The sequence below is a fragment of the Pongo pygmaeus genome, chromosome 3 (assembly GCF_028885625.2).
Source record: "Pongo pygmaeus isolate AG05252 chromosome 3, NHGRI_mPonPyg2-v2.0_pri, whole genome shotgun sequence".
Taxonomy (NCBI): domain Eukaryota; kingdom Metazoa; phylum Chordata; class Mammalia; order Primates; family Hominidae; genus Pongo; species Pongo pygmaeus.
Window position 1 is genome coordinate 101,098,789 of NC_072376.2, and position 21,289 is coordinate 101,120,077.

The 21,289-nt window shown below is 36.9% G+C and overlaps 1 protein-coding gene and 1 non-coding gene across 5 annotated transcripts in view; one reads left to right on the plus strand and one right to left on the minus strand.

The window, feature by feature from the left end:
* The window catches only part of HERC3 (HECT and RLD domain containing E3 ubiquitin protein ligase 3), a 117,190-nt gene that overhangs the window by 73,081 nt on the left and 22,820 nt on the right, over positions 1-21,289 (plus strand). For 2 of the 4 annotated variants that reach the window (XM_054485351.2, XM_063663882.1), the window contains exons 13-22: positions 1,607-1,718; positions 2,123-2,312; positions 4,101-4,264; positions 4,380-4,493; positions 10,433-10,456; positions 10,549-10,638; positions 12,174-12,344; positions 14,317-14,460; positions 15,383-15,549; positions 20,970-21,036. In XM_054485351.2, the coding sequence (XP_054341326.1) occupies positions 1,607-1,718; positions 2,123-2,312; positions 4,101-4,264; positions 4,380-4,493; positions 10,433-10,456; positions 10,549-10,638; positions 12,174-12,344; positions 14,317-14,460; positions 15,383-15,549; positions 20,970-21,036 (1,243 nt within the window). The remainder of the gene's footprint in view (positions 1-1,606; positions 1,719-2,122; positions 2,313-4,100; positions 4,265-4,379; positions 4,494-10,432; positions 10,457-10,548; positions 10,639-12,173; positions 12,345-14,316; positions 14,461-15,382; positions 15,550-20,969; positions 21,037-21,289) is intronic. The other 2 variants (XM_063663881.1, XM_063663883.1) reach the window with 1 other exon arrangement.
* LOC129036036 (U6 spliceosomal RNA) lies at positions 19,065-19,171 on the minus strand. Its single transcript, XR_008502485.1, has one exon. It is a non-coding gene; the product is annotated as a U6 spliceosomal RNA (small nuclear RNA).

Here is a 21,289-nt window from a genome sequence, read left to right on the forward strand (position 1 = left end):
TTTATAATTAAGGCAGCTGGGATGAGCTCACACAATTCATTTCATATTTAGTAATTAGTTTTTTCCTCTAGGGAAAGATATTCTGGATTATGCTGATGTTGGCCTTCCAGAACAGGGGTTCTCAACCAGGGTGATTTTGCTCCTCAAAGGACATTTGGCAATTTCTGGTGACATTTTTGGTTGGTACAATGGGGAGGGACTTGCTATTGGCATCCAGTGGGTAGAACCCAGGGATGCTGCTAAACATCCTTCATTCCCACCTGCCCAACAAAGAATCCTCTGGCCCCAAAAGTCAGTAGTACCAAGGTTGAGAAACCCTGTTCTAGATGGATAGCTTTCATGACATTTGGGAAGGGCTCTTGGCCAGACTTGTTAGGTTATTCATCCTTAGTATCACAGATTTCGTATAGAGTTGTGGGGAAAGCCTTTTATTTTTTTTTCAAACTGACATCTGTATATTTCAGAAAGTCTACTCCTGTAGCGTACATAGGATGCATCACAGGAAACCAATCAAAATGAAGACAAGATTTACAAAGCAATAAATACGTATAGATAAAACATTTTGTTTTTGTTTCTCAACAGCATAGCAAAAAGTACCTGTAGGCATATGGAAAATTACATATGGGAAACCAGAATTCATTTCCATATTTTGGGCAGATTTATTTTAAAAATAATAACAACAACAACAAAAGACCCAAAAAACAAAGTATAAGCAATTTATCTTCATTTGAGCATAGGGGTTCCAATACATATAATTATGATTTTTTAAAATGTTGGAAACTCTTTTATGTTTTCAAAAATTATAACATTGCTTGTCAGAGTGTATTAAAATGATCTGAATGTGTCCATTACTCAAAAACAGAAGCCTGCTTTGCAAATAGATATCTCTTTTGTAAATTAACAGATGTGGTAGGTTCAAGAGTGGGATATATGAGATATTCTCTAAGTCTCAAAAATGCTAAGATTTTATTTAAGGTTAAAAAAATGATTTAGTTGCTAGAAAGTTAAAAATAGTAGCAATGAAATTAGTCCTTGGGTGAATATAATTGTATCCTTTGTGTTAACGATGAGAGACATTAACTTTGCATTTACTATAGATCATTTTTATTTTAAATACTTCGTTAAGAAAGGCTTTCAACAAGGAAGTTCTATTGTCATTTGTTGATGAGTGGACCAGTTTGCACAGGGGATGTTATTTGCACCAAGCCACAGCATCTACATCTAGTTCAATGAGCCACAAAAACAGAAAAAAACCAAAAAACACAAGACGAAATCAGGGAAATAATTATTTGTTTATAAACTTCAAGATAGCCTTAACTTGATATGACGGTCCTTGTACTTTGACTTGAAGGAAAACAGATTTAAAAATTTGAAAATTCTTGTAAAAGGAATTCCAGTGTGGTTTATTCTTTGTGAAAGAATAATATTCTGTATTTTGGGTTTATTATTTTGAGATTTATGCCAAGTGTAGTATTTTTGTGGATCTTATCTGCCAGATCAAATTTAAATCTGATTAGTAAGAACACAGTATTTTACTTGTTTATAATTCCTATCAGAGTGTTTGCTTTTTCTTTTATTACATACCTTTTTGATTTTATTTGTTTAGAATTGATGAACATTTTAAAACGAGTCCCAAAATCCCTGGGATTGACCTGAACTCAACTAGGGTGTTATTTGAGAAGTTAATGAACTCTCAGCACTCCATGATTCTAGAACAGGTATGTTTCTTATATTTGTAAAGTGCATTCTTAAAAATGCGTTTTTGTATTGATGAATTCAACTTCAAGAGAAAAAGAGTAAGATGAAAAAGTGAAAGTCTCCAAATGTTAATTTTGTAAAGTATTTACTTTGGGAATTAGACCTACCTTTTGCTTTCTTTTGGCTTAAACCTTTCCAAGGCAATGCCCCTCTAGAATATACAGTTTGCACTGGCAGGGATCCTTGGCTTTTCTTTTCATGGATGTGTACTGAGGGCCTAGACCAGTGTCAGGCTCATAGTAGGTTCTCAGTGCATAGTGAATGAATGAGAGTTGAGAGTCTATCAAATAGCTTATGAACTTAGAGAAAGTTAACTAGATCTCAAGTATGTTTGAATTTCTCATTACTCTTTTCCCTCATACAGATTTTGAACAGTTTTGAAAGTTGTCTGATTCCCCAGTTGTCAAGCTCACCACCAGATGTTGAAGCCATGAGAATCTATTTAATACTACCTGAGTTTCCCCTACTCCAGGATTCCAAGTATTATATAACATTGACTATTCCCTTGGCTATGGCCATTCTTCGGCTGGATACAAACCCCAGCAAAGTACTAGGTGAATTTGCTAACCTCAATATCAGTGGTTTTATGGTCATTTGTTTTGTTGGTGTGACTCCTGGCTCTCAGTGGATTGAGATCCAAGAATCTATTTGTTGCCATTTAATATCCTTAACACTTAAAACCTTTTTTTCTTTGCTGTTAATTTTTAGCTAACCCTATTTTCAAGTTGAAAATAAAACCATTATTTAGATTATTTGAAATGACTCATGCCAGAATAATCTTGATTTTATAGTATTCACAAACCTAATTTATTTAACTTGAAACTATTTTTTTTCTACCACATTGGCTTATAGTAAATAGGACCTCAGTATTACTGTACGTTGGTCTTTCTCCTATGTCTAATTTAGGGGGTGGGAGTGAAGTGAACAGTTTCGGTGACACAGAGGTTTCCAAAAAAGGAGAGGAAGAAAATGACCTAGTGTGGACTTACCAAATGTTTGTTTTGTTTTTCTTTTTTAGGACAGTTGAGTCCACACTGATTTTTGCAGGCTCCGGACACTTTGCTGAGATAAAAACCTTCCGTTCCTCAGTGATTTGGAGAGTGTCTTTCATGGGAGTAGCACCTGAAATGTTTTTATTAATCAAGTGCAGGAAGTCTATCACCTGGCTTTTTACTTTTTTCCCCCCTGGTAAATTTCGTTAGGTGTCATTGCAGCTCAGTAACTTCTGTGTTCCAGATGGACTGGGATGTTACTTGAGTGTGGTCTCACCATGAATAAAGAGATTGTGTTCCTGAAGGTGGAATACTGGCTTTTCTATATTGCCTCCACCTTTGTAGAAGAGATAAAAACAGAAATAATAATGAAAGCACTAGTAAATGTTAGTACTTGATTTTTTTTAAGATCAAAAGCCTTTTGGGGGCACATTTTCTCAGGTGTTCTAGTTGATGTGAAACAGAGAAGTGGCAATATCAGAAGAAATCGTACCTGACTTTCAAGTTTTAGAGTTGTTCATTTTTATTTTTCCAGGCTGGACAATACAAAGAGAACATAATTGTTCAATTTTACACTTAATTTATTTTTAACTTCTAATTATTGATGTTTAAAAGAATACCCCAAAGTAGAGAGTATGCTACAGGTAGTCACCACACAAATTCAGCAGTTGTCAGTATTTTGCCCATTTTATTTCATCTGTCCCTCGCCCTCACCACCTTTTTATTTTTTGTTGGAGTATTTTAAAGGAAATCTCAGACATACCATTTCATTCTTTAAGTATTTCAGTATGGCCGAGTTTATTTCCAACGAAGTATAAGCTAGTGGTATAATCTTCTTGTCTGGTTATGGGAAAGCATTTTTTGGTGAGAAATAAAAATGTTAGTTTTTCAACTAATGATACCTCTTAAAGGGAAGGGAATGGTTGCCATATTGGTGCTGCTTCTAGAGTATGTGGTGTGTCATCCTTTGCATTTCTGCTTCAGGATTTAGTGATGGCTGAAAGCGCTAGGACGTAAGAATGCTTTTTGTATTAATACATTGGGCATCACTCCTGCCCAAAATATGTGTATCTTGTCCACATGTAGTCTGGAATTGGACTTTTAAGTTAACCTTCAGATTGAGTCTTTGCAAAAAATCAGACCAGGCTTTACAAAAAAAGCTCCAGGGATTCTTGTACAGCTGTTGTTCTCCCCAAAAAGGTTTTAATGGATTCTTTTTAAAGTCAGTTTTGGGAAAATGTGTTTTAGACTAATGTTTATCTTCTAGACAAAGCAATTTTTAACTGGCAGGCAGAAGACATAAATACTTGCCCAAGATTACATGTTGAAATATGTCTTTTCTTTCTAAAGATAACTGGTGGTCTCAGGTATGCCCGAAATATTTCATGAAGCTGGTAAACCTCTATAAAGGTGCAGTCCTTTATCTACTGAGGGGAAGAAAGACATTCTTAATTCCCGTACTGTTTAACAATTATATCACAGCAGCTCTCAAACTCTTGGAGAAGTTATATAAGGTGAGCATAGGAGGTGCTAGTGGGGAGGGGGTGATTAGATGGTAGGGTAAAATGTCCTAGTGAGATGTTCTCTGGGAAGCCATGTTTCAGTTGTCTGTATTTTGTTCTTCATTAGGTAAATCTTAAAGTGAAGCATGTGGAATATGATACATTTTACATTCCTGAGATTTCCAATCTCGTGGACATTCAGGAAGACTACCTCATGTGGTTCTTGCATCAAGCAGGGATGGTAAGAATTCATAAAGCATGTTTTAAAGCTTTAGTCTTTTTATAAGAAAAGCATATGTGAGCTGTATAATATGTCTTTGACTTTGATGTCAGTGTCTCACCTATTCTTCGTCCAGCTGGCCTTTTGCATTCTAGAAACTTGGAAGTGCTTTAAGTAATCATCAATGTTATAAGGAGTCATAAATGAGTAGTCACCCAGAATGTTACACATTTTATCAGTTGCCCCCTTTAAAAAAATCAGAGTGTCTAAAGTAGTCAGATTCACAGAAACAGAAAGTAGAATGGTGATTGCTAGGGGCTGGAGGCAGGGGAAAATGGAGAGTTGCTATTTAATGAGTATAGCTTCAGTTTTGCAAGATAAGAAAGTTTGGAGATCCAATTGTACACCAGTGTGAATATACTTAACACTGCTGAACTGTACACTTAAAAATGCTTAAGATGGTACGTGTTATGTTAGGTTTTTTTTAAACCATAATTTTAAAAAAAGACACATACAAATATGAATTTTTAGCTTTCCTCGAAACTTGGAAGATCTGGCAGCACGACCTGTCTTCCCATATGACACCAAATGGCTGGAGTTCAAGAGTGACTCTTTAGATGAGGCTTATGTATATGCCACAATTCCCACTGCAGGTTAATTTATCCCTGACATTGAGGAAGGATCATTTGCTAATTATCATCTTCTGACAGCCTACTCCAGTCATCATATGTCAGCTACCTGGACCCTGTAGGCCCCTTCTGATTGAGAATTATGTATGTGAAAGTGTCACACATCCCTGACCAAGTGCTATCTCACCGTATTTTAGATATGCCATTCAGGGGCCTGCGGATTCCTGCCTACCACCTCTGGCGTGGCAGGAACTGCTCCTTTTGATAGCACACCGGCTTGGGATATATGCAGGGCTCTTTAGGATCTCCCGTCTGTGGAGTATGTGCAAATTTGAGTTAGGTCAGAAAACAGAATGATAATTTGGTTACTGTATTTTGTGAAACCATGCGCAGCAGATTTGAGGTGAGTCCTTGCCAGTGTAGCAGGTTCATCACCAATATTAGGGCAATATTTTTCCTGTGGGGTTTTTGGAAGTCAGCAGTTGTCTCCAAAAGCAAGGCATTTAAATAGGCTGATCTAATTGAACAAGCAGGATTGTTTTCTTTGTCAAATAATAGATGATGAATGCTAGACACAATGTTGTATTTTTTTCTCTAGAGACTTAAAAAATGCATACAGTGTTTTATTTTTAAATAAGATTTTATGATTACCCTGAGAAAACAAAATACTTTTTTTTTGAGACAAGGTCTGGCTCTGTTACCCAGGCTGGAGTACAGTGGTACCATCTTGGCTCACTGCAACCTCTGCTTCCCAGGCTCAAGCCATTCTCCCACCTCAGCCTTCCGAGTAGCTGGGACTACAGGTGCGTGCCATCACACCTGGCTAATTTTTGTATTTTTTGTAGAGGTGGGGTTTTGTGATGTTTACCAAGCTGGCCTTGAACTCATGAGCTCAAGTGATTCACCAGCCTTGGCCTCCCAAAGTGCTGGGATTACAGGGGTAAGCCACTGTGCCTGGCCAGGAAAATACTTTTTAATATAAATGAGTTAGAGTGTTCTAAATGGGTTGACTTGGGAAATTTAACATGGAGGCTAGTAATGAACTCTGTTTTCACTTTCAAATTTAGGAATTATTAAAAAATAAGCCCTTCTGTTTTATCAATTTATGAATAATTATTTACTGAATGATAACATTATGAGCGGAAAAATAAGCCTGATGAATTATTTAGGCCAACTGCTTTGTTTCTAGATGAGGAAATGGAAGTTAAACAATTTTTCCACTAATTTCATTAGCAATAAAAGTCAATTCTTCTGATTTCTCATCTACCCTTTCTGTGACTTGATGCTGAATAAAATAAGTCTAACAAATTGTAGTTCTTTTTTTACTCTGAAAAAGAAGTTGCTCATGTTAAAATCTAGATTATTATGACAGTAGTCTCTGAGTAGAGATATTTAAGTAACTTTTACAATATTTTAAACTTCCTTTCTCTTAACATTTGATAAACAAATATCTTATCAGATCTTGAATAACAAATGCTCATCTCTTCAATAACTATAATAGTTATTAAAGAAATATAGAAAATTACATGAAACTAGTATGTGGCCTTTTGTGATTTTTGTGGAATTTTTTTTATTGTATGAGGTACAATGCTATTAGAAATTGAATTTTAAATGTCTTGATATTTTGAAGTTTAATTTAAAATACTAAAGCTATTTCATATGTTATTTTTGTTGATTTTAACTACTTTTAAATAATAAATGGATTTTTTTGATGTGTGTTGGCGTTTTTAGCTTGTTACTAGCTGAGGCTGTGTAGTATATTGTTGAGCACATGCTCCAGTCAAAAAGACCTGGGTTCAGTTCCCCACTCTGGTCTAATGGCCGTGGCCTTAGACAAGTTACCTAATTTCTATAGGACCGCATCCTCTTTTGTGAATAAGAATTATAACAGATTGTGGAAATTAAATGGGAGAAAGCATGGAAAGACCTTGCTTAGCAGAGTACTTATCATATAATAAGCCCTCAATAACTATTTTTCACTAAGCAGTTCTTGAGCACCTAATGTGTGCCGTCTGCCTGCTAGTCACGGAGTGGAAACATGTATGGATATGGTGTCTACCTTTGCAGAGTGTTTAGCCCAGAAGCAGCAGTGAAAAATTCCAAAGGAATCTAACACGTGTGCAGAAGGAACATTCTAAAATGGCTGATTTTTACTCCTTTTAAAGAAGAGGTGGTAGTGGTTCCTTTACTTCAGTCAGTAACTTGCCATTATCTGCACTTAAAAACCAAATAGCACAGAGTGAGTGAGTGGTGGGCTCCTCTAGAGGGCAGCACAAGTGGGGAAAGTCAGTGCCACAATGTAAATCCTTCAAAAATAAAAGCTAAATAAAGCTCGACATCTTGCTGTATGTGTTAAAGGAGACGCAGCCAGGCAGTGTTTTGTCCCCAGTTATGAGTATTGTGCACGTGTGAGACAAGACAGGCCCTAAGGCAGGGGAGGCTGTATTTCTTCTCCAGCACTGCAGGTGTGCGTGTGGTGCCTCCTGCCCCACTTGAAGCCACATTTAGGAAATGTTGACTTCGTATTTAAAAAATATGATATTCCCAATTTTTCTGTTCTATCCCATTTACTTATTCATTTCTTCTATTTCATATACTTTAAAAATGAGCTTAGGTCACAGCACAGCCCCGTTTCAGGCAGGGAGACTTGAAATATGGTCCACTAGTACTTTACTAGTTTTAAGTCTGTGATACTCATTTTTGAGGAGTGGATAGTCCAAGACAAGTAGCCTCTCAGGAGATAATCATATATCTTATCAGTTCATATGCATCCTTCTAGGTTATGAATAGCAATAGTGGCACAAAATCATGCAGATTTATTTTCTATAATATGGAAATACCAGTGTGAGTACAATTTCTAAAATATTCAGTATTCACAGAATAAAAATTAACGAAATTAAATTATTATATATCAAATACAAAAACTTACAGACTTATGAAAAGTCTGTGGATGTATAAGCAGACCTTTGTTACAGATTCGCGGCTTCTTTTGACTGAATACCGCTCCATCCTTTGCCTTCCTTAGAGCTGGCACTTCTGTTTTGTAAGGCTTCCATATCTTCCTGCCTGCCTCGCTGGCTCACCTGAGACTTCTCTAGACCACCAGCTCTGGGCAGTGTCTCTCTGGCTTTGGCTGTGGCTCCTAACTTAGGCAGTTTTGGATTTCTTCCCAGCCATCCCACTCAACAGAGAGAATGGTGACCCTGCCCTCAATTTAACTCCTCCCCTTCTCCAGTAGAGAGATCAGCCCACTTCCAAAACTGGGTTCCTTCACCTCTGGGGTGTGGGAAGGGGTCAGGTGAGGGATGCTGGGAGGGAATACGAGCTGCAGAAGGTGGGTATTTAAGGGGTGCAGGGAGGCTGAAGGTGGGGGTTACAGGAAGAGGGTTGGGGGAGAGAGTCAGAGAACAGGAGTGGGACTGGAAAGAGCCAAGGAATACAGACAAAACTGCTGATTGATGTCTGAAATAACTGCATTACACCAACTAAAATGTCAGTATGTACTTAATAATGCCAGAACTGTTTTTATTATCACCTCTTCCATAGTCGCTTTTATATTTGAAATATCTAAAACTTTATCTTGCTTTATAGACCAACACACTTTCAAGATCTGTCTTTTCCCTTGAGAATAGGCAGATAATGCTTTGCATAAACTAATCTCTTCTGAGAAACAGATTAGGAAATTGTGAATATTGGCACCAGTTTTAAGCCTACTTTCTTTCCTAGGATGCTTATATCTTTTGTAGGTACCTAGACTAGAAGATGACTTAGCTTTCTATAGTGCCGTTTTATGGTGTGGTTTTGTTTTTTTGTTTTTAGTCATCTTGATTTCTAACTTCAAAGTAATTGGATATGTAGGCATGAGAGTGAGTAAGATTGGTCTGGATTATATATGCAGGATTTCATACCTGATCTCACTGGACTGGAATTGTTTCTTCAATTAGTGTTTCTCTGTCTAGAGAAATGTGCCAAAATCCCTGGAGGAACCTAGTTATAAAGGGTTAACAGGGTAGATTTTAATTAAAATTGCTTTTAAATGATTTTATTTAAATATCCATAAGGACAAAAGGAGGCACATGCTGCTTATTCATATACTACTGATATAGTACAATTATAAAACCAAACCAAATTTATAAATTAAATACAAACAAAACTCTAACAGCAATAAAATGCAGATTAGCCTTATTGATTTTATGTGATAATCAAACATGTCTTACTGAACCCAAACCCCAGTTGCATTGTGGATGTGGCCTGCCTGCTGTCAGGTCCTGGTGCTTGAGTTCCACCGCCCATCTGGCTGGGATGACTCACCTCTGTTTTCTCCTTCAACTGCTGTTAAACTATGTTTATGCAGCAAGCCAGGACTGCATTGGCCTTTTCTTAGGTGCAGATGGACATCCACATGCCAAGACTGCTTCTCTCTTTTCTCACTACACCTGGACAATTAAATAATAACATGATGCCAATGCAGTTATTCAAACAAATGTAACTTAATATGTTTTACTAATTTTGTTTAGGATATCATTAAGAAATATATAGAGCACTCCCAGATCTCTGAGAATACACCCATGGTTTTCTCTTTGAGAATTCTTGCTACAGATCAACATGACCTATATTGTTGATTTTTTTTTGTTTCTATTAAGTTAATATTAAGTTAATGTTTGTTACGTAACTTAACAAAAAGTGAAACTATAACATATCTCCTAGATGTCCTTCATTGTGGTTGTGGGTTTTTACCATTACTCCCCTCCAAAGTTTATTCACAGGTGCATTCACATGTTGATGGAATGCATTCTGTAGGCCAAGTACTAGTCTAAATGCTGAGTCAGCGACAGCTTACTAGATAAAGTCCTTTTTAGAAGCACCTGAAATTCTTTCCAAATACTTGGTTTCTCCTAAGAGTAGCAGCCTGTGTGTGTGTGTGTGTGTGTGTAGGAAGATGCAACATCATTTAACAAATAAAATCTAATTTGTATTGTCCACTTTACCCAACAAAAATTAACCTGTGAAGACAAGGTTGTAAAGCTCCTGTTTTGGAATTAGATTTCTTATAAAAGAGAATTCTATTAATGCTGTGAATTGTGGAGAGTTAGGGACATGCCCTTTAACGGTCATAAGAAAATATCTTTTAATTGCTTTTGCTCTTTTTCTCATTCTGTGGCCATCAAAACATCTTTTCCCTCAAAATTTAGTCAGCCATTCAAATGGTGTTAGTTCTATGGCCAGTAGTCAGATTGGTTCTGTGTTTTGTTATTTATATTTTACTTTTGGAGGGATTAAAATTCAGTTTTTACAATTTAAGTAAGAGACTTTTTATTTTTCTTTACACAGAAGGCTAGACCATCAATAATACAGGTAAATGATCCTTTTTAAATTTGCTTTTATATTTTTCCAGCTATACTTTCTGTGGAATAGTATAATACTGTCAATAATGTGCTTTATTCTAGGATACTGTAACACTTTGTTCCTACCCTTTCATCTTTGATGCCCAAGCCAAGACTAAAATGTTACAGACAGATGCTGAACTACAGATGCAGGTATCATATTTTAGAAATTATTTCTTCTTTTTAATGTGTTTCTCCCATTCTAGACATTCAGTTGTAATTTTTTCTAGTGGGAGAAAACATATTTGGTTGAAATTCCATTATAATTCTTAAAACTGTTTGAAACTTTTCAGTAATTTTGTGTTGAATATAACACACATAGGTGAATACACATTTATGTAGATTAGAGATTGGCAAAAGGACGACTTAGTAAATGTTTTAAGCTTTGGGGACCGTATGGTCTCTGTTAAAACTATTCTACTCTCTTTTAGCACAAAAGCAGTGATAGACAATATATAAATGAATGAGCATGGCTATATTCCAACAAAACTTTATGTATGTTGAAATTTGCATATTATATAATTTTTACATGTGGTGAAAGATTATTCTTCATTTAATTTTTTTCACCCATTAAAAAAATGTAGAAACCATACCGGGCGCAGTGGCTCGTGCCTATAATCCTAACACTTTGGGAGGCCAAGGCAGGCTTATCAGAGGTCAGGAGGTCAAGACCAGCCTGGCCAACGTGGTGAAACCCTGTCTCTAAATACAAAACTTAGTTGGCCATGGTGGCGCCCACCTGTAATCTCAGCTACTCGGGAGGCTGAGACAGGAAAATCACTTGAACCCGGGATGTGGAGGTTTCAGTGAGCTGAGATTGCGCCACCGCATTCCAGCCTGGGCGACAGAGCAAGACTCTGTCTCAAAAAAAAAAAAAAATAGAAACCATTATTAGTTCAAGAGCTATGCAAAAACAGACAGCAGGCTGGATTTGATGTGTGGGGCCTCAGTTTGCTGACTCCTGACATAGAGAATTAAATGGAACTTGGGAATTCTTTGTTGAATAAAAACTTGTTATAGAGATTTATTTAATAATTTATTTTAAATACACATTTTTATTATAAAGTATAATTGATTTTGACAAGCCACAGAAACATTTGTGAATTAGCGGCTCAAATCCTCCAATTCCTACCATTGGTAGATATAGATATATAACTTCATTTATCTTTCCCTCTCCATCTCTCTGACTGTCTGCTTGTCTGTCTCTTTCCAGCTCTGACTGCATCTATCTATATATATGTTTTCATATTGCTATATCTGTGATATTGACAGTTTAGAGGTTTTCAAGAGAAATGAACATTTTTCAAAGAATAACTCTTTTTAACAAGTGGTTATTAGCTTTCTTTTCCTGCCATTTTGAAAGTTGTGGTTTTTACCCACTTTCTACCATGTTTCTTCAAGCGTGATACTATTTTAGTATTAATCAGCTAGTTTAAGTCACTTTCCTGGACCTGGTTATAAATCATATGATTCATAAACTGTTTTAGTTAATTTCTGTGAGTCCAGATTAGAAAGACTTGTGTGCTGTGTAAACATAAGTAACTTAGAAAATCTGTGGAAGTTAAGAGGGAAAAAAATTAACAAAACAGAGATACAGTCAGCGCCCCCAAGTCCAGAAGCACAGCTGACTGCTCTCCCAACTCACACGTGTGCTCTGAGTAATTGTGTTCTTGACTGTGCCATTCCAGGTGGCAGTCAATGGAGCCAACCTGCAGAATGTCTTCATGCTTCTCACCCTGGAGCCTCTGCTGGCCAGAAGCCCCTTCCTGGTCCTTCACGTTCGCAGGAACAACCTTGTTGGAGATGCCCTAAGAGAGCTGAGCATTCATTCTGATATTGATTTGAAAAAGCCTCTCAAAGTGAGTTCCTTCAGGATATTCCTCTAAATACCTTCGCAATTTTTCTTTGAACAGTGTTGATTAAGCAGCAGTGATCTTATTAAAATTGTGGGGTGCAGCCATTCTTTCATTCATTTTGCAAGAATTTAATCACCTCCTTTTGTCAAATCACCAAACAGAACACCTCAATATAACATTGGATAAAAATGCCAGTGGATTATTTGAAAGATTAAGAGTGCTTTCTTTGTCTTCTGCTGTCTTTGGTGTACCAGTTCCAGCTCTATCAAAAACAAGCAAACAACAACAAAAACGAAAGCTTTGACTAATTACCGCTATTAAGCTATCATTTAGGAAGATTGTGGATATCAAAGATTTAAGAGAAAGAAGGTAAAATAGGAAAATGGAAAGGTAGTAAAATCATCCGGGAAGCTATTGGCCTATTATGAGAGGCACACCTAGTACCTGCAAATTATTAAATGAAAAAAAATTTCTCTCTCCATATATCATGCATATTTCCAGGGCTTGGCATAATGCTTGGTACACAGTAGGTATTCCAGAAATACTTAGTGAATTATTTGAAATTGTTTAAAGTCATTCATCTTTTCCCTCAGACAACTTCCATATCCCTATTGCTAATCTTGTTAAGAGTTCCACTTTCAGAAATGTAATAGGCATGAAATGAACTGATCATCTCCGTAATATTGTTACCCTTTCCAAAATTTCTAATAAGTAGCATCAGTCACATCAATCTGCCTGGTTGTTCTCCCCAGAATTTCTGGGTTATATTTTTGACACAGCTTTTCTTTTTGCCCTGTTTTCAGTAGGTAATTCAGGTGAGGCAGTTCTTGCTTTGTAGCAGTATTCTTCTGGCATCTGTGTAATCCAGGTCCTAGTCTCTGTCCCACTTTTACTCTTGTCCTGCTCTAGGCAATCTTGAAGACAGCCACAAGTGTAAGCTTTGTTGAATGCTGTTTTTAGCTCTGTGCCCGAGTCATTATCTATGAAATGGGGATGATAATAGTACCCTATGTATAAGGCTGTTCTGAGGATTAGGTTTACAGGGTTTAAGAGCTGGTATGTAGTAAACTCCATGTCATTTGTTGATTTGCTGTAGTTGTTACTGTTAATAACCATTATGTATCCAGCATGCCCACTTCCACTCCCTCACGGAGCCCATGTCTGTGTCTGATTAGAATACCCTCTTCTCTTCTACATGCAGCAGTTACTTCAAGAACTCTATTGAGAGTGATTTCTCCCAGAAAGTGTTCTTGAATTTATTCAAGTTAAATGAAAAATCATTTTTTTCTATGTGCCAGAATATTTACCTCTCATTATATATTTGACTCTTTAAAAATAAAAAGTATTCTCTGCTTCTTTTATGTTTGTCTTTCTGCCCTTAAGTAGATGGTAGACTTTTTTTTTTTTTTTTTTTTTTTTGGTCTGAGTTTCACTCTTTATTGCCCAGGCTGGAGTGCAGTGGTGTGATCTCGGCTCACTGCACCCTCTGCCTCCCAGATTCAAGCGACACTCCTGTCTCAGCCTCCCGAGTAGTGGATTACAGGTGCCCACCACCACGCCAGACTCATTTTTGTATTTTTAGTAGAGACAGGGTTTCACCATGTTTGCCAGGCTGGTCTCGAACTCTTGACCTCAGGTGATCTGCCTGCCTTGGCCTCCCAAAGTGCTAGGATTACAGGCGTGAGCCACCACGCCCAGCCAATAGATAGTATACTTTCTAAGGACACATGGTAAATTTCTGACTTCCTTTGTATCCCTTGAAGCACCTAGTAAAAATTGTATGTATCTATAAGTACCTTGTTAAAACTTTACCAGCAATAATCAACAGACACACCTTGCAGTTTTCATTGCATCAGTGTGTATTCTTTGTTATGCTTTCCTTCCTTTGTCCTGAGTTTAGAAAATGGTCTGCTAAAAAGAGATAAAATTTGTCATAGATTTCCCTGAAGCATTAATTCTATTCTATTATTTTAAGGTAATCTTTGATGGTGAAGAAGCAGTGGATGCTGGTGGTGTTACAAAGGAATTTTTTCTTTTGCTGTTAAAAGAGCTTTTGAATCCCATCTATGGAATGTTTACCTACTATCAAGATTCAAATCTCTTGTGGTTTTCAGATACGGTGAGTAAGTGGTGTCACAATTAAACAGATGGATTAAATTAAACTTTCTTTTTGTTGTCAGACCAATCCCCTAACATCTAACTTTGCAAAGGGGAACATAACAAGGATAATAATTCAAAATATTTATAAGTAATTAAAATGTTTGTCCAGTCTTCATATATACTTGTTGCCAAGACCTCACAGTGCATTTTGTGAGCCATCAGTCCCATTTCCATTTCTAGTAGGTAAGATCCAAGTCTTGTTATCGAGAAGGGTAAAAGGAAACAGTGTGATAAATTGGTTTTGTGACATGTGGAAGGTCAATAATCAAATATGTCTGATTTTAAGAACTATGATAATATCACACCCATACATATGCATGCACACTTTATTTTTGAAACTTCAGTAGGAGAGCTAAGTTTTTAAAGGCGTTCTAATTTCAATCAGACTGTCATTTACATTTTTTTCTATGAGAGTTTTCTTCCTAGATCTGCACCATACCAAAAGGTAGCCACTAGCCACTAGCCACATGTGGCTATTTATATATTATTTATTTAAAAGTAAGTAACAGCAAAGATTCATTTGCTCTGTGGTACTAGCCACATTTCCTGTGCCTAGTAGACACATGTAGCCAGTGGCTACCATATAAGATGGGACAGAATAGAATGTTTCTATCATGGCTGAAAGTTCTGTTGGATAGCCCTGCTCTAGATGATTGTGAGCTGTTCTCTGTATCACTAGGTACAAATGCTTAACTCTGTCTACATCGCATCTTTAAGGGATAACAACTTTTGTCAGGGTGTTTCTTTGCTACAGAAGGTAACTAAATATTAACGAGACCTTTATTCTTTTATTTTGAAAATATTTTAAGGAAAATGGTAGAATGTTTGAAGGCCAGAAACATTGCATTTCTTTTTAACACATTTGTATATGTCCTAAAAAGTGTTTTGTAGAGCACAACTGGTTTCATTTGATTGGTATAACCTGTGGACTAGCTATCTACAACTCCACTGTGGTTGATCTCCACTTTCCATTGGCTCTCTACAAGAAGTTACTCAACGTAAAGCCTGGCTTGGAAGACTTAAAGGAGTTGTCACCCACTGAAGGAAGGTACAAAGCTAAAAGGCGATTGGTATCTGAAACTGTTGTGGCTGCCTCTGGCATGAGGATTAAAGGTTGAAAATACCATCTGTACAAATCTGAGTTTATTGCATCCTGTGGTTAGACCCTGTTATGTGTGTTTTGTCTAAGATGTAGCTGTACGGCTACTTGCTTGAGACATTGCCTGTGTTATCGGTACAGTATCGGTATCCGAGGGTTATTAGTTCCAGGACACCCTGCAGATAAAAAAATCCACATGTGCTCAAGTCCTGCAGAGGTCCTAGAAGAACCCATGGATTGGAAAAGTTGACCTTCCATATCCTTGGGTTTTACACCCTGCAAATACTGTATTTTCTTTCTTTAATTAAACTGTTTTTGTTGTTGAGGCAAAATAGATACACATATTTTGGGGGTACATGTGATAATATAATACATTATATAATTTGTAAAGTTCAAACCAGTGTAACTGGGATATCCATCACCTTAAATATTTCTCTTTATGTTAGAAACACTCGAATTATTCTATTTTGAAATATACAATAGATTATTGTAAACTATGGTCATCCTACTGATCTATCAAATACTAGGTCGTATTTCTTCTATCAAAATGTAATTTGTGCCCATCAGTCAACCTCTCTGCAAATACTATAATTTTGATTGGCCTTTGGTTGAATCCATGGATGTGGAACATATGGATATGAAGGGCCAACTCTATTTTATTTTTTAAACTGCCAAATAATGTTTCATTATATGGATATACCACATTTTATTTATCCATTCATCAGTTGATGGACATTGGGTTGTTTCCAATTTTGACTATTATGAATAATGCTGCCGTGAACATTTGTGCACAAGTTTTTGTACAAATGCAAGTTTGCATTTCTCTTGGTATATGCCTAGAAGTAGAATTGCTGAGTAACTCTGTATTTATCCTTTTGAGGAACTTCCACAATGTTTCCAAAGTAGTAGAGCCACATTTATTTTTATTTTTATTTATTTTTTTTATTATACTTTAAGTTTTAGGGTACATGTGCACAACGTGCAGGTTAGTTACATATGTATACATGTGCCATGTTGGTGTGCTGCACCCATTAACTCGTCATTTAACATTAGATATATCTCCTAATGCTATCCCTCCCCCCTCCCCCCACCCCACAACAGGCCCCGGTGTGTGATGTTCCCCTTCCTGTGTCCATGTGTTCTCATTGTTCAATTCCCACCTATGAGTGAGAACATGCGGTGTTTGGTTTTTTGTCCTTGCGATAGTTTGCTGAGAATGATGGTTTCCAGCTTCATCCATGTCCCTGCAAAGGACATGAACTCATCATTTTTTATGGCTGCATAGTATTCCATGGTGTATATGTGCCACATTTTCTTAATCCAGTCTATCATTGTTGGACATTGGGTTGGTTCCAAGTCTTTGCTATTGTGAATAGTGCCGCAATAAACATACGTGTGCATGTGTCTTTATAGCAGCATGATTTATAATCCTTTGGGTATATACCCAGTAATGGGATGGCTGGGTCAAATGGTATTTCTAGTTCAAGATCCCTGAGGAATCGCCACACTGACTTCCACAAGGGTTGAACTAGTTTACAGTCCCACCAACAGTGTAAAAGTGTTCCTATTTCTCCACATCCTCTCCAGCACCTGTTGTTTCCTGACTTTTTGATGATCGCCATTCTAACTGGTGTGAGATGGTATCTTATTGTGGTTTTGATTTGCATTTCTCTGATGACCAGTGATGATGAGCATTTTTTCATGTGTCTTTTGGCTGCATAAATGTCTTCTTTTGAGAAGTGTCTGTTCATATCCTTCATCCACTTGTTGATGGGGCTGTTTTATGTTATGTTATTCTCTTTCTGGCTCTTAAAATTCCTTTTATTCTTGAGTTTCTCTGTATTGATTTTGGGTCACATCAGATCAAGTATATAAAAGGACAACTTTAATGGGAGGGAACATCTTTTTGTAGAGAAGGGATACTGATGAAGGTACCCTCCATAAATGAGAGCATCCCTCTTGTATAGGACACCAATAATGAGAAACTGTAAAGGATGGGAGGACACACAGAGTGGAAGAAAAAACTTAGAAGTAATACTAAAAAGTGGCACAGGAGACCCAGACAGTGTTAATTTTTTGGTAACTGAAAGAAAAGCATAGAGAGAAAACAGAAATGTGTGTCCCTTACTTTGCTTATGTGGCTGAGAATTATGTATTTCAAGTAATGACTTTGGCTGATTAACTGGTGGCAGATTTAAATTCCACACTAGGACTTTTCTTTCCAGGCAACTCTTGATAGAATTGCAAGACTGGAGCTCACTGAAGAAGAAAGTGTGAATGAGATCTAGTTATAAGAATGTATTCTCTTGAGAGCTAGGATATGATTGTTGTTGTCATAAACATATTCTTCTTTTAAGAGTACGTTTTTTTCATTATTCTTTAGTTAGTGTGACAGAGATAATAAAGTGTTTTTACCAAGCTTGTCTAACCCTCGGCCTGCAGGCTGTGTGTGGTCCAGGATGGCTTTGAATGCAGCCCAACACAAACTCACAAACTTTCTTAAAACATCATGAGATTTTTTTGCAATTTTTCTTCTTTAGTTCATTAGCTATCATTAGTGTTAGTGTACCACTGCTCAAAGAAATAAGAGACAACACAAACAAATGGAAAGAAATTCCATGCTCATGGATAGGAAGAATCAATATTGTGAAAATGGCCTACTTCCCAAAGTAATTTATAGATTCAGTACGATTCCCATCAAGCTACCATTGACTTCCTGTTCAGAATTAGAAAAAACTACTTTAAATTTCATATGGAACCATAAAAGAGCCCATATAGCCAAGACAATCCTAAGCAAAAGCAAAGCTGGAGACGTTACACTACTTGACTTCAAACTATACTACAAGGCTATAGTAACCAAAACAACATGGTACTGGTACCAAAACAGATATATAGACCAATAGAACAGAACAGAGACCTCAGAAATAATACCACACATCTACAATCATCTGATTTTTGACAAACCTGACAAAAACAAGCAATGAGGAAAGGATTCCCTATTTAATAAATGGTGCTGGGAAAACTGGCTAGCCATATGCAGAAAACAGAAACTGGACCCCTTCCTTACACCTTATACAAAAATTAACTCAAGATGGATTAAAGACTTAAATGTAAAAACCCAAAACCATAAAAACCCTAGAAGAAAATCTAGGCAATACCATTCAGGACATAGGCATGGGCAAAGACTTTATGACTAAAACACCAAAAGCAAGGGCAACAAAAGCCAAAATTGACAAATCGGATCTAATCGAACTAAAGAGCTTCTGCACAGCAAAACAAACTATCAGCAGAGGGAACAGAAAACCTATAGAATGGGGAAAATTTTTGCAATCTATCCATCTGACGAAAGTCTAATATCCAGAATCTACAAGGAACTTAAGAAAATTTACAAGAAAAAAACAACCCCATCAAAAAGTGGGCAAAGGATACGAACAGATGCTTCTCAAAAGAAGACTTTTTTAAAAAAAAACATGGAACGCTTCACGAATTTGTGTGTCATCCTTGCGCAGGGGCCATGCTAATCTTCTCTGTATCCTTCCAATTTTAGTATATGTGCTGCTGAAGCAAACACAAAAGAAGACATTTATGTGGCCAACAAACCTATGAAAAAAAGCTCATCATCACTGGTCATTAGAGAAATGCAAATCAAAACCACAATGAGATACCATCTCACGCTAGTCAGAATGGAGATTATTAAAAAGTCAGGAAACAACAGATGCTGGCAAGGCTCTGAAGAAATAGGAATGCTTTTACACTGTTGGTGGGAGTGTAAATTAGTTCAACCATTGTGGAAGACAGTGTGGCGATTCCACAGGGATCTAGAACCAGAAATACCATTTGACCCAGCTGTCCCATTACTGAGTATATATCCAAAGGATTATAAATCATTCTACTATAAGGACACATGCACACACGTATGTTTATTGCAGCATTATTTACAATAGCAAAGACTTGGAACCAACCCAAATGCCCATCAATGATAGACTGGATAAAGAAAACATGGCACATACACACCATGGAATACTATGCAGCCATAAAAATGAATGAGTATATGTCCTTTGCAGGGACATGGATGAAGCTGGAAGCCATCATTCTTAGCAAGCTAACACAGGAACAGAAAACCAAACACCGCATGTTCTCACTTATAAGTGGGAGTTGAACAATGAGAACATGTGGACACAGGGAGGGGAACATCACACACTGGGGCCTGTCGGGTGGTGGAGGGGGAAGGGGAGGGAGAGCATTAGGACAAATACCTAATGCATGTGGGGCTTAAAACCTAGATGACAGGTTGATAGGTGCAGCAAACCACCATAGCACATGTATACCTATGTAACAAACCTGCACGTTCTGCACATGTATCCCAGAACTTAAAGTAAAATAATAATAATAATAATAAAGCCAGTCTGACTGGGTGAAAAAAAAGTAAAGATGTGTTTTCTTCAATATATATTTTATCTGTGTACTGCTAATAAAACCAGACTTACTTTTATGTCTCTTCAGTCTCAAGGAAGAAAAAAATATTTAAAAAGAAGCTCTTTTTTCACTGGTTAACATTAGGGAGAAGGTGAACAACTATGACAGTTTTCTTGGCTTGTGAATTTTTGGAGTGTCTGAAATCAATCATTTAAAATTATATTGTTGAAGACAGTTAGCAGTGTTTTATGCTGAATTACACGGAGATAGTATATTTTTATGGACACATTTGGCATGTAAAATATCAGCTTGTTATGCCTGTGGAATGCATAACCTCTCAAATACAACTTATTTTCCTCTCTCCATCTCTTAAAAAAAAATTAATGTGAGTGTATTTTACATGTGGCCCAAGGCAATTCTTCTTCCAATGTGGCCTGGGGAAGCCAAAAGATTGGGCACCCCTGGTCTTTACTATATAGAGACTTCTGCGTTAACAAGTAAGCCATTAAGATTCCTCAGTGGATGTGGTGACTTTGTGGCTTTTTAAATTTTGTATGATGGAAGGATTATTTTACTAATGCATAAGCCAGTGAAGCTGGCTGGAGGGCCCCTGCAATACCATCTCCTCATTTATATGTATACACACACACTTGCAAGCTACACCAGAGTTAAGAGGACCCAAGTATGTCAGATTAAAAATCCATCTGAATTTCTTTTCAAGTCTAATAAGATTTGTCGGTAAGAAGAGAGAATAATTAATGAATATTTTGTAGGTCTAGTGCCATAATTCTCTGCAAGGTACATTATTTTCTGTCCGTCTGGATTTATGTTTATTCCAGAATCTTCTTTCATAGTTTTTCCTTGGAAATTGTCTGGACATGTAACTGAAGTAGAAACACTGTTGCAGCAGTGTCTGACTTGCTACTTTTCGTTTTCTGTCATTCTATGATTAGGAGTCTCCAAGAGCTTTTAGATTACCCCGGGGAGGATGTGGAGGAGACTTTCTGCCTCAACTTCACGGTAAGAATTTCCACAGTTTACTTAGGATTGTGGCTACCTCTCTTACCATCATTAGAGTGATAATTACCATTAGTTCTTCTTCAAATCATAGAAAAAAGTCAGAGACTTCTTTGAATCAAATTATTTTTATCATAGTGTCTTGAGTGTTATAGGGGTTCAGTGAGTGTGTTGAATAAATGAATGAATGATTAATCTGTGCACTTAGGAAAATTATTGAAGAAATGATCCTTCCTACTCTTGACACATATTCTTG